Raw genomic sequence first — 17,349 nt, 5'->3', positions numbered from 1 at the left:
AAGTGTGTCCAAAATATCAGTGTATTTTAAAATCTCTATTGTAAGCAAGAGGGTAAAGTTCAATATTGACCGTTCATAAACATCATTAATGAATACATTTTATGGTTAAGATGGGTGTCTCTTATCAGCCAGTTAGAATCTTTATCTTTACACATTTTAATCTCTATGATCTACGGTCAAAGCATTTATTTCACACCCTCCTGCCTACAACTCCCTTTACAGACTAGATTAGAGGAGGATAAAGCTGACTGGAAGTTGACACATTCAGATCTTCACTTGTGACTAGTAACCATAGAAGTGTGGATTCAGGTCTCAGATACTAACATAATGCTTAAGGAAGTGCTCTTGGGTCTCCTCATAGCAGCTGTGGCGCTCACTGTAGGAATCCTGCTTGGTCATTTTGGCATTAAGAAGGGCAGTTCGGTACCAGAGTGGGTCCAGGATGCATCCAAGGATGTGGATGAAAGGATTATTGCGGAATTCCTTGAGAAACTGGACAACATTCAAATACAAGAAAATCTTAGGTGGACTACTCATTACACATTTATTGTTTAGACACTGTGGATGAATTTTTTTCAGGAAATACAGAACATCTAAGAAACTGACATTAAGCAGGCTTATGAATATAGTATTAATTTGAGAATGATTTACTTCTGACTCTTTCATTCAAAGGGAACTGACCAAGGTTCCTCATATGGCCACAACCCCTGGAGATGAGGCAACAGTGAATTTGATGTTAAAAAGATGGCAGGACCCAAAGACAGGCTTGGACAGCGCATGGAGGGAGGACTACGATGTGTATCTATCATTCCCAAACAAAACTAACCCCAATAAAGTATCTGTTGGTAAGATAGACTATGTCTGCAAAGAAAAACAATCACTCAATACTAATTGTGATCACTGCTCCTGTATTGATTTAGCTTTTAACATACTATAAAATCATATAGGCTACAATCAAAAATACCTTGTAGTATTTATAAGAAAAATAAGACTTAATAAGGCAATTTTCTTAGAGTGCAGTGTTTCTTTTATAACAGTTAAATCAAATGACGCAGTACTGTTCACGTTAAGAGAGAGAGAGAAAGCATACTACCCAGAGCAGGACGATCCAGAGGTGGTGCAGCCTTATGCAGCTTATTCTCCAGCAGGACACGCCAAGGTGCACATCCTCATACACCACTTTATACATTGTACACAAACACTTGTGCTTTATTCTTCATAGAAAAAGGCCACTAGTAGTCTCTTTTAAAGAATACAACCAGAAAATACAGGAAATTTGTAAGCAGTATAAAAAAAAAACGGAATAAAATTATAAGCTAAATTGATAAGTATAGTGTATCGAAACCCTAATTTCTAATTCTGGACCAAATACTGACTTTTTCCAGAAGCCATTTTGTTCTGAAAATTGTATATTTTAACTCATTCCCCGCCATTGATGAGTTATATCGTCAATTAAGTGAAAACATTTGCCTGAAAAAACGCGTTTCTTATGAGTTTTTATGGTAATCTGTAATACCACGATTAATCACTAGATGGCGAAAATCACCCAATTTATACAAAACTGAAACAAAACATTATTTATTAATTTTACACTACGTTTATGTTTTGATAATTGTTCTGAGTCTGATCTCTAACAAAATTCCTTAACAAAAATGCAATTATTTTAGTTTTTTGCTAAAAATTGTGTATTTTTTTAAAGAAAAATACCCATATTTAATAGTTTATAAACAGAGAAAAAATAAAGATAGGATAAAAAGTTTTTTCCCCGTTTTGTGTGGCAGTGGTTGAGTGGTTCATGTAGGTTGTCTACTAATCGGAAGGTTGGTGGTTTAATCCCCGGCTCCACCTGACCAAGTACCGAGGTGTCCTTGAGCAAGACACCTAACCCCAGCTGCTACCGACCATAGATATGTATAAAGGCTAGATGTCTCGTCCGCGCTGCTGGCCAATTGAGTGGAACGTCCGCATTTTGGCGGCCATCTTACCACAGGGCGCTCGCTCACTCGTAGTATTGCGTTTTAATGATGCAGATACTTTTAAATGACCATAACTTGCTTAATTTTTTACCGATTTTAAAACGTTTTGGTTTGTTATAAACGTCAAAGAGGTACCTATGACACTGCATACCTATACTAAAAATAAATAAAAAAATCATGAAACATGTTAAAGCATCCAGAATTATAGCCACGTTAATAACGTTTGTAAAAAAACAAACCGTTTGAAAGTCGGAAGAAAATTGAGGAAGTTATGGTCATTTAAAACTACCTGCACCATTAAACTCAATGCTACGAGTGAGCGAGCGCCCTGTGGTAAGATGGCCGCCAGGTGATGCTGTTAGGGACTCGGCCGTAAGACATCTAGCCTTTATACATATCTATGCTACCGACGAGCTGGATGGCGCCTTGCATGGCTGATACCGGCACTTTGGATGGCCATTGGTCTATGAAAGCGCTATATAAATGCAGTCCATTTGTTGGTTTGTTTGTTTATTGTTTGTTTGAAAGCAGAGGGTCTGTTCTTTCATTTGATAAATTTATATGTTTATATATTTTTAGAAGAAAATTTTCCTGGAAGGCATTTTGTGAAAATTGTGTGAAGGCGGGCAACTTAAAAAAAGGCTGGTGGGGAATGAGTTAGTTTTGTGTACATATCACTGGCTATAAAACTATTATTTCATATTGAGGCAGTTTCCCGAATAGGTTTTTAGGACTAGGCCTTATATCAGGACATACAGTACAAGTACTTTTTACAAACATACCTTACAAAAAACATTGCTGGTGTGCATATTGAGATTAAACAATGGCACTGATACATGTTAAGATATGTCAGGGCAAGATGTTTTTAAATCAAGGCAGCTCAAACATGCATTTTAGTCTGGGACTAGTATAAGCCCTGTCCCCAGTGATGTAATCTATGTGATACGCAGGTATACGCCGTATGCCCACTAGGAAAGGTCAAGGATTTCCGTATACCCACTTAAAATAGCGCGAGGAAACGTAACACGAACGTTTTGTGACCAGTGTTGGGGAAAGTTACTTTTAAAAGTAATGCATTACAATATTAAGTTACTCCCCAAAAAGTAACTAATTGCGTTACTTAGTTACTTTTCATGGAAAGTAATGATTACGTTACTTTTAAGTTAATTTTGCATTACTTTTTCTTACTTTGCTGATGCTTGATCTCTTTCAGGCCTTGCAGGTGTTTTTTATGATCGCAAAAATGTCAAGCTCTGGCCTGCCATCTCCGTTTCTGACTCAAACTGTTCCCGCTCAGGCGCACAGAGTGCATCATTCTACGTTAATATGTTCAGTTTAATTCAGTACATTATTTTATTTTTAAATTGAATTAATTAAACTGAAAAGTAACTTTCATTACTTTTTAAAAAAAGTAACTCAAATATTAATGTGTAAATTTATAAAGTAATGCGTTACTTTACTCGTTACTTCAGAAAAGTAATATTATTACGTAATGCACGTTACTTGTAATGCGTTACCCCAACACTGTTTGTGACACATTTCACACTTTCGTTCATAAATTTAGATGTGAAGCACTGACCATTTGCTACTTTGGCGGGTTGAACCGCATATACAGTAAGCTGGCTATATATTTGGTGTGTTTGATGAACTGCGCGATCCAATCGCTGTATGAAATCAAATTACCTCTGCGGCGCGAAAGTGACTGGAGAGCAGACTGGTGTGGCACAACAAGAACCGACAAGCGCATGCCATCAAAGTAACGCGAGAGCGATTCGAGAAATCAAATGGAGAAATCTGCTTGGCACTCTCGTGGTACTTTTACATCGTCAATGAAGTTGAACCTAGCTCGCATGACACCTTAAAGGGAATTTTTTTTTGGAAATATGCTCATTTCCCCTAGAGTTAAACATTTGATTCTTACAGTTTTGGAATCCATTCAGCTGATCTCCGGGTCTGGCGCTAGCACTTTTAGCATAGCTTAACACAATCCATTGAATCGAATAAGACCATTAGCTTCGCGCAAAAAATACCCAAAGAGTTTCAATATTTTTCCTATTTAAAACTTGACTCTTCTGTAGTTACATCGTGTACTAAGACTGACAGAAAATAGATAGGCAGATATTGCTAAGACTATACTCTCATTCTTGCGTATAATCAAGGACTTTGCTGCCGTAACATGGCTGCAGCAGGCGTAGTGATATTACGCACTGCCCGAAAAGAATCCCCTGCTATTGAAAGTAACCAAGGGGACTATTTTTGGGCAGTGCGTAATATCAGTTAATAGTTAATAACAGTTTATTTTTTGTCCAAAAGCGTCCATTATTAAATTCTTCTGAGTAAATTTTGTCTCTGAGATAGTTTGGTCAGTCTAAAAATCAGTCCAGTTTCCCCATCTGTAAATGCCATTGGCTGTTAAAGTATTTTCTTGCTTATTATAAACTGACATGATAATAACACATTCAGTTTATGTGTTTATGAGCACACTTTCATAATGCTCTCAATAGATGCATACTTATGCATTTGTGAGTGTAACGTTGTTTATGGGGTGTCGCACTGGGAAGAATGAGCATAAGGGTGAGAGAGGAAAATCACAGTATACTCACTACAAAAATCTACTGCCTGTCCGGGTAACCGCCCTATAGTTTATTGACATTACACAAATGGAATACTGACCTTTGGGGCTATCACACCGCATGACACCATAATAAAGTTTCCTTGCAGCTAATAATCCTTCTCTAACCGATGCCCTGCTGTTGACTTTTTAAACATAACAGTTTGATGTTACATCTTATCTTGCTTTCACTTGGTTTATTAAAAGCTGATAAGATTATATCATTGTAGTCATATTAAAGAGATATGTCTGAAATAATGTTTTCTTAAATTAAATGCAATTGAACTGTTTTGATATGGTTCAATATATTGATCTATCTTTATTACATGCAGGGAAAACTGGTGTATGCAAACCAAGGTAAATTGAGTGACTATGAGCTGTTAAACGCAACACTGAATCTGAAAGGAACCATCGCCATCACCAGATACGGAGGAGAGGGAAGATCTGGAAAAGTGAGAAATATTTTTGGGACATGAATGAAGAAAATTATCAAATCATGCGTTGAATTCACTCTTATCATTATGTCATCACTGTAACAGGCTATCAATGCAGCAAAGTTTGGAGTTGTCGGGGTGCTGGTCTATACAGATCCAAATGACATTAATGATGGAAAGTCAGATGAAAGTGAAACGTACCCTCACTCCTGGTACCTCCCACCCTCTGGTGTAGAGCGAGGCTCATACAACCTTGACTTTGGAGACCTGTTGACACCCTACCTAGCAGCAAAGAGTACCTAGTGATATTTTATTTAACATTAAAGCACATAAGTTACATATGAGATAGAAAAACAACATTGTACATTATGTAAATGGTTTCATTTGTAGAGGACACCTACAGAATTCCAAAGGAGCAAATAACGGGCATCCCACCAATTCCAACACAGCCGATAGGGTTTGAGGATGCCTATGTATTAATTTGGTAAGTGAAATATCTTTAGCCTTCTGTGATTAATTTTCTTTTCTATTTTTTACATTTTTGTAATTCTTTTTTATTGACTGAGCTCTGTTTAATCATACAGTGTGTATGTTCATGGTACACGTTTATATTTATGTGTATTCAATTTTGACTGTAATATCAATGACAGTGAACTTGATGGGAACAATGCCCCAGATGCATGGCAAGGAGGTTTCAATTGCACATACAAGTTTGGTGGACCAGGCTTTAAACCCACATCTCAATTCAATGACAGGTATGAAAGTCTTTATTTCACACTAAAACTGCAGGATTTGAATAAGTTTGACAGTGTTAAGATAATGTCTTATTTTGTCTGTTAGCGATGTACAGTTGGACATTTATAACAGAGAGGAGATAAAACCTTCAGCAAATGTTATGGGAATAATTCGAGGCAGTGTGGAGCCAGGTAGATTATATTTATCATAATCAGCCGCCATAAATGACTTGCGTTCTTTTAACAAACTTCTAAAGCCAATAAACATGTGTGATGTTTAGACAGGTATGTGATATATGGGAATCACAGGGACAGCTGGGTGCATGGAGCCATTGACCCCAGCAGTGGGACAGCAGTGATGTTAGAGATCACCAGAGTGCTGGGGACAATGGTAAAGGAAGGTACAGTAAGACTTTTATAAGATGTCTAATACATTTTTGGTGTCCCCAGAGTACGTATGTGAAGTTCTAGCTCAAAATCTCATATAGATAATTTATTATAGAATGTTAAAATTGCCACTTTGTAGGTGTGAGCAAAAATAGTTTTTGGGTGTGTCCTTTAAAATGCAAATGAGCTGATCTCTGCACTTAAATGGCAGTGCCGTGATTGGATAGTGCAGATTAAGGGGATATCACTAGGGAGCCATATTTCAATTAACATATTTTTCACATGCTTGCAGAGAATGGTTTACCAAAACTAAGTTACTGGGTTGATCTTTTACAGATTTTCTAGGTTGATAGAAGCACTGGGGACCCAATTCTAGCACTTACACAAGAAAAAGTCAGATTTTCATGATATGTCTTTTTTAAATCTCGTAAATGTAATGGTGACAGAAAGTGTTTATGCAGCAAACCATTTTGGTTCCCCAAAGATCCTTTCACTTTATTTGGTGACCATTTTTTAGATATAAATAAGAAAATGAATATAAATTTACATTTAAATTGATCTCCTTATAATGCTGCGTTCACCGCAGCCGCAGTAGAGGCAAGCACGAGTGATTTCAATGTTGAGTCAATGTAAAGACGCGACCGCGACGCGGTATATACGCGATTCCGCCTTATTTTCGCGTGTAGTTCACGCGAATGGTGCAAATTAAGTGTTGCCACAGGAAACGCGCGAGTTGAAAAATTTGAACTTTGGCGGAAAAACAATCTGCGTTAACAAATCAGGAGCTTGCTTTAGTAGTGACATGATTACAGGAAGCGAGCAGAGTCGTAGAAGCCCCTCCCATGATGCGAATTTCCACGTGACTGGCTCTGTCCCAAATGGCGCACTTCATGTGGACTTTCGGTCTCGTGGCCTTAAATTGCGCATTCTCGCTTAGTCTACGAGTCCGTAGGGTGTCCCATCTGTCATTTTTACGCTTTGAAGTGTGCTCATCAGCGCCTCCTTTGCCCCCTTGATGCGGTCTTCAGCGAAGCCCGCACTGCAGCAGGCTTCGCGCACTTTGCCAACCCAGAAGTCCTTGCGAAAGAGCAATCAGACCAATCAGACGACGGAAGGGAGGAGTTCACACTGACGGGCAACTTCTCTACCTATTTCCGGTGTGATGCTCGAGTCTGTCCCAAAATACGACTCCGGTGCACCCACGTGGACTCGCATCAAGGGTCCCTAAAGTCTGGACTACGTGATGTCATCAAAGTGTGGACTCTGAGGAGGACCACAAGTCCAGAGTGTGCCATTTGGGACAGGGCGAATGTCTCACTAGCTGTGTCCGAAACCGCTCCCTATCCACTATATAGTGCACTATATCGGGTGTCGGCCATTTTGTAGTGGTGTCTGAAACCTGAGTGAACAACTTCATTCCCTACATTCGTTCACTTACCCACAATGCACTCTGATTTTGAGGGTACATTCGATGTACACTCGCTTACTCATATTTCCCATGATGCAATGGGAGACGAACGCGTAATTTGAATCAGCTGAAGGACCAAAAATGTACGTTTATACACTTTTGTTAGTTCTTGTTGTCAGTTATTTTCTACTTTTTGAAAATAAAAAAAATAAAAAATAATTGCGATATCTTTTATTTAAAATCTAATACATTTTTATTAAACAATAAATAAACAGCAGTAAATAAATATGATAAGCAGTTGTTTTGCTCTCTTTATTATATACTAATACAATAAACATGACAAATGTGAAAGAAAGAAAGAAAGTAAACTTTACCATTTCACAATCAATAAATCCACACAGGTGTAAGGGTTCATAACGAATCTCTCTGACGCATGGTATTTATGTCAGTGTCATTTGCTTCTTCCCCATAGTGGACTTGTCATTCCCCATATAGGGAATAGTAAATGAGTGAATGAGTGAACGAGGGAACGGTTTCAGACACAGCTAATGACTAGAATTTCATACACTCATAATGTTCAAGCGTCCAACTACGCGCGGTAGGCGCGAATTTGACGTCTCAAACGCGTCTGGTGTGAACCCAACATTAGAATGCATGTTGTTTGATCTGTGTTGTTGTTTGAATCATTTTAGCTGAAACAAATGCAATTGATAAAAGTTGCAAGTCAAAATTAATGATAGACAAAATCGAATATTATTTAAATTTCATTCCCTATCTGAAAGGCAAATGGAGACCTCGACGGTCCATCATCTTTGGCAGCTGGGGAGCTGAGGAATTTGGCCTTATTGGATCTGCAGAATACACAGAGGTGGGTTGATAAACATTATTACACAGAATTCACAAACACCAGTGCTGTTAAATTCTGCAGAACAAGATTATTCACCAACATTAAACCAATGCTCTCCACCCTCAGGAGTACTTCAGTAAGCTGATTGAACGTACTGTGGCCTACATCAATGTGGACATCTCAGTGTTCGGTACAGCTGGATATGTTTTTTCTTCCGACTCTATCATTCACCCTGGGGAAACTCATTTTAGCTCATGTTTTCTTTATCCATCATACTGTAGCTAATGCCACCCTGAGGGCATCTGGATCCCCTTCAACACAGAATGTGATTTTTACAGCATCCAAACAGGTAAGGATGGAGAGCCCCGAATTACACTTCATGCAGGGTGACTTTCATGTTACTCTGATAAGTCATATGCTTTCAGGTAAAGGCACCTGGCACCACTGCATCAGTCTATGACAACTGGATAAAATATTTCAACAGGACCAGCCCAAATTATGGGTTAATACCAAAGTATGTTCACGTTATCTTATGCCCTGTCCCAAATGGCACACTCCAGACTTTTGATGACATGTAGTGCAGACCTTAGGGACCCTTGAGTCGCACCGTAGTCGTATTTTGGGATAGACTCGAGCGCCACACCGGAAATAGAAAGAGAAGTGGTGATAGTGTTGTTTCGGACTCCTCCCATCAGTCGTCTGATTGCTCTTTCGCAAGGACTTCTGGGTTGGTAAAGTGGAGCCAGCAGCATCAAGGGTGCAAAAGGGGCGCTGATGATTAACACACTTTGGAGTGTAAAAATGATAAATGGTACAACCTATGAACTCATAGACTAAGTGCGCCATTTGGGACAGGACCTAGTTCACTGCCAAATTTATTATAGTAACAGATAATTACACTACAATAATAAATAACTTCTAATAGATGGTTATTGTATCCGCAGTGTGGGGTTCTTGACAGGAGCAGGAAGTGATTATGCTCCTTTTATGCACTACCTAGGAATAACATCTATGGACTTTTCTTATACCTATGACCGGGTATGTGGCTCTTTTATGATCGAGCACTTGACATTTTACAAATATAGATCTTAAAACCCAAGGTCTTATTTTTAACACATTTCCAATCATATTTTTCAGAGCAAGACAAGAGCTCGCATCTATCCCGCCTACCATACTGCTTATGATACATTTGACTATTCATCTAAATACATTGATCCAGGTAAACTGAATATCAAAGTTCCCTCAGACAACAGTATGTACAACTGTGAAAACCCAGCAAAAAAAAGATCCTACATAAAGGACATTGTGTGAAAATATAACCTTAATATCTTTAATATAAGGCCATGTCAAAGATTGAAATCAAACTTCGATGCTCCAAATTTCATAATTAGATTATTGGACTTTAGCATGAAGTTCACAGACATATATTTAATCATATTGTTTATTTTATTCTAGTGTTGAACGACTATAACCCCTCTTTAATATTAAAGCATATCTGCAGGCTTCCTATGCTTGTTCTCATCTGTTGAATTAATTATTTTCCATTATGCAGGTTTCACAAGTCACCAGGCGGTAGGCAGGACGGCAGGGAACGTGCTGGTGCGACTGGCTGACAGTCTTCTGTTGCCTTTGAACTGTGTTGACTATGCTGAAAGTCTGGAGCAGTATCTAGATGAGGCTGTTAAAACCTTTGAGACCAAACTTACAAATAAAGGGATCTCTATGGGTGAGCTAACAACATTTACATTACATTTATGCACCTTTATCCGAGTATTGCACTGCATCGGCCCAGTGCCCTGGGCAAGTGCCCAGTAGGCCCGTGCGTTAATCCGTGCCTGAATTTATGTGTCCATGGTAGGAAGTTCAGCTTTTTTGCCTTGAATGTCTTCGTTGTGTCTTTCTATAAATAGTTTTTCGTGTCCGTGGCACGACTTTCTTTTGGTGTCATTTTATGTATTGTTTTATCTTTTTTCCTTATTTTTAAATCATTGTTGTTTGGGGTTGGGTTTAGATGTGGGGTTTGGGTTAGGATGTAATTTTATGTATTGGTTCCTATGTTTTTCTTCAGCTTTTAAAACTATTCTCACCTAGAGTTGGGGTTAGGGTAAGGATGTCTAAAAATGTAACACAAAGTGTTTCTAACCCTGACCCCAAGTGACAATGCTAAGAAAATAGGAAAAAACAATGAGAAAACAATACATAAAATGAAACAAAAAAGAAAGTCGTGCAATGGACACGAAAAACTATTTATAGAAATTTGTGCAAGTGACACGAAAAAGACATTCGTGGCACCAAAAAAGCTGAATTTCTAGCCATGGACACGAATAACTCAATCAAATTTTGCGTGACTATAACACGACTTCCCGTGAGATCAGTCTGGTTTCCCTAGATACGTGGCTTTTAAATGGCTTGCTAAATAGGCTCAACATTTTAATAATTGTCTCATACAAACATATAATTTCACTTTAGAAGACAAATTTTAACCCACTGAAGTCTTGTGGAATCCCTTAATAATAGCTGTATCTGCATTTTGGAGTTTCATCATATTAGGTTCCATATACAGTAAGAAGATAACACAACGGCATTTTAATATAAAATTATTCATTTGTTTTCAACTAAAAGTCATAAACATCTCGGATGGCATAAAGGTAATTAAATTATGAGAGAAATGTCATATTTGAATGAACTATTTCTTCAATTGTCCTAACTGTAATTTATGAACAATGGTAACACATTACATTAATATTATAAATAAGTGCAATTTAAGAAATTGAATTAAGGATCGTAATGTGATAGTGACAATAGCAGTTTCCAATCCCAGAACCCTTGAAGAACGCTGTGCAATTATTCCGCAAAGCAGCCACAAAACTTGACACTGTGATCAGGGATGCAGATCTCGCAAATGAAACGTAAGTTAAAGTGACCAGTTTATATCTTCTTAAAAGGAAAACACCACTGTTTTTCAATATTTTACTATGTTCTTACCTCAACTTCGACTAATTAATCTTTTTTCAATGCGCGCACTTAATCTTTGTAGAGCGTGTCGTGAATGTGTTAGCATTTAGCCTAGCCCCATTCATTCCTTAGGATCCAAACAGGGATGAATTTAGAAGCCACCAAACACTTCCATGTTTTCCCTATTTAAAGACTGTAACATGAGTAGTTACACGAGTAAGTATGGTGGCACAAAAGAAAAAGTGCCGATTTTTTAAGTGGATAAAAAAATTTTAAGTGGCCATTTAAAAAAATCACCACATTTTATTTTGTGCCACCATACTTACTCGTGTAACTACTCATATAACAGTCTTTTAATAGGGAAAACATGGAAGTGTTTGGTGGCTTCTAAATTCATTCCCATTTGGATCCTAAGGAATGAATGGGGCTAGGCTAAATGCTAACACATACACAACACGCTTAAGTGCACACATTGAAAAAAGAAAGATATGTATAAATTTGTCTAATTTGAGGTAAGAACATAGTAAAATATTGAAAAAAGGTGGTGTTTTCCTTTAAGTCCCCAACACACACCATGACACCCATGTTCACCCTTCTGTCTCAACAACAGGCCCCTGAAGGCACGCAGAATTAATGATCAGCTCATGCTGTTGGACAGGGCTTTCCTCGACCCATTAGCGTTCCCAGAAAAGTACGCTTTCAGGTACGAAACGCTATTATCAAAACATCCTGGATGGGTCCCTTATGAATAGTAATGGTCTTCTACCTGACCGCCCTCCATTTGCTAATGCTGTTGTCACACCTGTTCACTGTAACCACCGGAGCACTTCTAACACACTGTGCCATCACACAGGCACGTCATATGGACCTCGAGGTCATCGAGTGTGCCCACCTTCCCCGGACTAGCAGATGCGGTGGAGAAAGCTGAGAAAAGCGGAATGAAAGACGATTGGGATCTGGCTCATAAACACTTATCCATCGTCACACAGGCCATCGCGGGAGCCGCACACACGCTGGACGATGTCATTTAAAACAAGCTGAGATTTAGTTATTATTAGTCTTATTTTGAAATCCACAAAATACACGGAGGGAATTATGGAGCACACTAGAAAACTATGTTATTGTATGACTACCATTACCAGTGCTTTTTTGATCAAGCATTTGAAACTGATAATTAAACAAGTGATCCAGGTAAACTGAATTCAGATGCAAAATCCTCTAAGTGTGTCTGACATGTTTAGTTTTTTTTGTAAATGAGCATTTTTTTATTAGGCTCTTACATTGAAAAGGTTACATGTCAAAAATTTTACAAATATCATTTTAACAGTGGCGACCGGTGACTTCTTTTTTCGAGGGCGCTCGATGCGAGGTTTGTCACAACATGTATGTATCCCGTCATGTGTGTGGTTTGTCATTTTAAAATATGTGCACTGCGCGTCGAAAGATCCTGTGTGCATCACGTGTCTTGTCAAAATAAGTGCCTGCTGCAGATGCGTCTAAAGGGTTTATGATAAAAGAGACACTCGCATTTGCCAGATACTCGCATAATCTCATGCATAATCAGAGTCTTGCGTGTATTTTGTGAACGTGAGCGTCTCTTTTATCATAAACGGTTTTGACGCGTATGCAGCAGGCACTTATTTTGACAAAACACGTGATGCACATGGTTCACATGACGATACAAACACATATTTTGAAAACACGAGCAACCCACATGACACTCCAAACACTTATTTTGAATTTGCGCCCCTCGGATGAGCAGTCACAAGCCGCCACTGGTATTGGTATACAAATTTGCCACACACTGCCGAAGAGAATACATTTAGCAGACAAAACACTGTTTTCAGGCATGATTTATTGAAAACACACCAAAGTGATACTCTACAAACCTGTATTTTCCATTAACAAGAGCAATTCTCTCTTCTGGGTATTAGTAAAATTAACAATACATTCTGTCACTGTGGCTTTTTTCTTGAGCGCTACGAAAGCATCAACAACTAGAATCAAACCCTTGTTATTGTCTCTATCTTTTAAAAGTTTATAATACAATGTAATACAAGGCAAAACCCACCACCAGTCTATAGACTACATTGAGAACACAGAGTGAGTTAAAGTGGGGGAATAGAGAAGAAATCTGTGTGTATGTGTGTGTAAAGAGAGAAAGAGGAGGACAAGAGAGAGCAAGGACCAATAAAACATATAAAACACACTTATCGTCATCTAACATGGAAAAGGTTAAGGCACATGATAGTTACAAACACATCTGCTACCAAGTTGTACACATATTTGATTTTGATGGTTTGAATTAGTGATATCTACAGGGAGGTTTCTCTTGAATCCACTTCAACATCAGTTTTATAAATATACAGTCTGAGGCAAATTCACAACCTGGGAACCTCTTGTACTACACGGTACCAAAATCCTTTGGTATTCTGCAAAAAGGCAGTCAGGAACAGACGGTCAAAATGAATGACACTACACAAGGCTCAAATTCTCAACGTGGATATACACAACGTTTTCATCTTTCAAGTTATTACACACACACAGTTATTTTGTTATTAGACATCTCTGTTAAAACACTATGGTAAAAAGTTTGCTCGAGCGAGTTATATAGAGTCACATTACAGAAATTAAACATCAATGGAGACACATGCTGCTTGCCTCATATTATGAGGAATCTGTCTTGAAAAAAAAAAGAAATAATTTGTTTATTTTGTAGAGGCTTTAAATCCAGCGTACTGGTGCCTCCACAGAGATACAAGGGTATCCATTATTTAGCATCCAATTTACAAATGTTCTCTGATGGCATGCAATCTGGCAACCGAAAAAAGTAAAAAAAAAAAACATTTTGATCATGCCTTCCAATTGAAAATGCATATATGGTACAAAAGAGAAAGAAGAAAAAGATACAAAAAAATACAAACTATAAATAGACAATGACTCTCGCTGATACACATTTAACTAAAGTGATTATCTTTTTATTATTATATTATTTTTTATACAAACATGGCCATGCTTTGGGGAATACTGAATGTGCTTTAAACAAACTGTTATGGATTCACATCTATCAATGTATAAAGAAGATTGCAAACTGTTTTCCCACCTTTAAATCTTTGTAACCTAATATACATTTATAAAACAACAAAATATAAAATGCTTTGAAAATCTACTTTTATGACAACAGGAGCAACCGAACCCTCCTACCATCTCTCATCTACATATTAACAAATGGAGTTTCTCCCACCTCTTAAATAAACCAAAAACACTGTCAACCAATAGCTGATAAGTGCTGGTGTTACCCAGCATGCCTCTGCAGATCATGTCAAAAGAAATACAAGATTAGCAGACCAAATCGGACTCGAAACATAGCAGCTTTCAGCTCCACTATGAGCAGATGTCAGTGTGCAGGGCATGAGCCTGCTGTTGAAGTACAGTTCTCGGTGAGAAGAAATGAACACAGTGATATTATGTCTTTAAAGTTGCTTTATAAAGCCAGCACACAGAAATTGCAAAAGCGTGCATTTCAATATAGACCCCCAGACGTCTAATGTGCCCCCCACACCGTTCCAATGAACAAAAAACCTTCATTTTACCTCCATGACTCACAGCAGCCCACCATTTCACAAAACCCAAACCTTCATAAAAAAAAAAATTCACCGCACTTCTGGGAAAAAACATCAATCCACAAACAAAACAGTAATCAGGCAGATACGTACAACAAAAATAACGTTTTGACATAAAAATATGTTTTTTTTTACATCCCAATTCCTTTCAGTACACTTTCTCGTCCGTGACATCACTTCCTGTACACCATCGAATCCATTTCAACAATTGCAGATCCTCTGTTCTGGGTTCACTACGTCCAGTGGGAATGTACATATGACAAGTGGTAGTTTTTACAAATGTTTTTTTTCACGTTTGAGAAAATCTCAAATTATTGGCTGTCGAATGAAAGTTTCGCTTTTTTAGGCAAAAGTCTTCGGATGAGTCCACATCACGGTGAGTTCTGTGGTTAATGGCAGTGGTGACTTGTGAAATCCTTGTGTAGTAGAGATGTAGCACTGTTGATAGCTAAGCCTGGGGTGAAGAGGGCAGGAAAGCCAAAGACATTAGACAACATCATCACAGATAACTGAATAAAAGTGTGTTTTGAATGATAGACATTTCACGCAATACAGACCTGATCACGTTGGAGACATGCTAGAGATGATGTTGTATGCTGATGAAATGATTTTATGAGTTGAAATTGAACAAAGATTTTTCTATAACTTACCAGACATTGAAAATATATACAGTATATAAAGAAAAGCCCTATGTATGATTCACCCCTGATTTTCTGTGAGTTGTATATGAGATGAAGAATGTGAGGATGATGAGCAGATGTTTGCCAAGCATGAGAGTAAAAATTATTTGAGGATGGCGATGCTAGAATTCAGTACTGCCTACAGGGTTACAATATGTTGAAGAGGGTTTGGTTCAATTTGAGTATTTTATCACATAAAAACGTAAAATGCATTGTGCCAAGTTTAAGTGTGTGTCTCATTATTGCAATGGGTTGGTTTAATTATGCATAAGTGTAAATGAGATTTGAGACGAATGGGAAATGATGAACAACTTCATCGAAATTCGGTCTGACCCCACTTGATGAATGGAGAGTGGCACTCGTCTCACACATCCGTTTTAGAATTACATTAAAGGGATAGTTCACCCAAAAATGAAAATTTTGTCATATTTCCTCACCCTCAAGTTGTTACAAACCCGAATAAATTTCTTTATTCTGCTAAACACAAAGAAAGATATTTGTAATCAAGTAGGAAACAAAAGCACCACTGACAAAAACACTATGGAAGTCAATGGTGCTTGAGAACGATTTGGCTACAAACATTGCTAAAAATATCTTCCTTTGTGTTTATCAGAACAAAAAAACGTATACATGAGGGTAAGTTAATGATGACACAATTTTTGGGAAAACTGTCCCTTTAAGGTGTAGATGAGGACAAAAATGAATAATTTAGTTAGTTTTTGTGCTGTTGTTATACTTTACATGCACTCGTGTAATCTCATTCATTCTGAATTAATCTCTGAATCTATTAATAATATAGCATCACGTCAGGTGATTTAAACATGCACTCCTCAGATTAGTGACTGACACACAACGCACTCCCCTCTGGGTCAAGCCGAGCAAGCGATGATGAAGGATGGGAGTTATTTTAATGAACAAGACGAGCAATAACAAAAACACAAAGATAAAAACATCCGAGTGAAACACAGGACCTACCATGCATGCATTTAGACCCAGGAGTCAACAGGCTGAGGTTTAACATCACAAGCATCCACCAGACTGACAGTTGGCCTGTTGCTCCTGATATAGTGTTTCCTATTTGTGTCATTCTGCAGCAGTGGAAAAGGGTTTCAAATCAGCAAAACCAACAGTTAAAACACACAGAAAAATAAAGAGAGGGTTAGTCCTTGCAAAGAGGAAGTCTTGGGAAAACTTAACGGTGAGAAATACATGCAAAACAGAAAAGTTAAATGCGGAAAGAATCAAAACTAACTTCAAACGCTGTTATATTCAAGTGTACAAGCAGGGATTTATACAAAAAGAAACGCAAATTCAAAATAACCAAATCCTCCATCAAACATTCACATGATCAGTGTGTTCAGTTAAAGTGACAGCCAAACTAACAAAACTGTAAACTTGTCACGACATCCATACGGGTGTATTTGAAAAGCCTATTAAAGATATTTTGTGACCTGTGACAACACCAGGTGTACTACAGATGGTGCAGAAATGTAGTCGTCAATAATGTAGCGTGTCTACGACTATGATCATCTATTAACACAGTGTGTGGACTCTTTCGAATGTAGATGCGCAGCAAAGTATCTCAGTCTCACGCTGGGCACTAATAACACGTATATGATGAAGTCAAAATGGACTTCTAGTGATGTACTGTAGCCTTAAGCGGAGGCACTTTATATGCAAGCGACCCTCTCGTA

At 38.0% G+C, this 17,349-nt stretch overlaps 2 protein-coding genes across 13 annotated transcripts in view; one reads left to right on the top strand and one right to left on the bottom strand.

Annotated features, from left to right (window-relative positions):
* The first annotated feature begins 327 nt into the window (after window positions 1-327).
* Window positions 328-12,603, top strand: naaladl1 (N-acetylated alpha-linked acidic dipeptidase like 1). The gene is made up of 19 exons (XM_065250342.2): window positions 328-524; window positions 673-845; window positions 1,038-1,159; window positions 4,920-5,039; window positions 5,127-5,316; window positions 5,412-5,505; window positions 5,672-5,776; window positions 5,862-5,947; window positions 6,037-6,156; window positions 8,333-8,418; window positions 8,524-8,587; window positions 8,679-8,746; window positions 8,823-8,911; window positions 9,342-9,435; window positions 9,535-9,616; window positions 9,950-10,123; window positions 11,219-11,306; window positions 11,963-12,055; window positions 12,206-12,603. Exons 1-19 carry the CDS (start codon window positions 328-330, stop codon window positions 12,381-12,383), a joined length of 2,223 nt encoding a protein of 740 aa, XP_065106414.1. The 3' UTR covers window positions 12,384-12,603.
* A 587-nt stretch (window positions 12,604-13,190) lies between these two features.
* arvcfb (ARVCF delta catenin family member b) overlaps window positions 13,191-17,349 on the bottom strand; it is a 282,072-nt gene continuing 277,913 nt past the window's right edge. For 10 of the 12 annotated variants that reach the window (XM_065250329.2, XM_065250330.2, XM_065250328.2 and 7 more), the window contains 2 exons: window positions 16,631-16,743; window positions 13,191-15,429 (listed from right to left, as the gene is read on the bottom strand). In XM_065250329.2, the coding sequence (XP_065106401.1) occupies window positions 16,642-16,743 (102 nt within the window). In that variant the 3' untranslated portion in view covers window positions 13,191-15,429; window positions 16,631-16,641. The remainder of the gene's footprint in view (window positions 15,430-16,630; window positions 16,744-17,349) is intronic. The other 2 variants (XM_065250334.2, XM_065250337.2) reach the window with 1 other exon arrangement.

The sequence above is a fragment of the Paramisgurnus dabryanus genome, chromosome 5 (genome assembly GCF_030506205.2).
Source record: "Paramisgurnus dabryanus chromosome 5, PD_genome_1.1, whole genome shotgun sequence".
In the NCBI taxonomy this organism is placed as follows: Eukaryota; Metazoa; Chordata; class Actinopteri; order Cypriniformes; family Cobitidae; genus Paramisgurnus; species Paramisgurnus dabryanus.
This window is presented reverse-complemented; position numbering and strand designations above follow the sequence as displayed.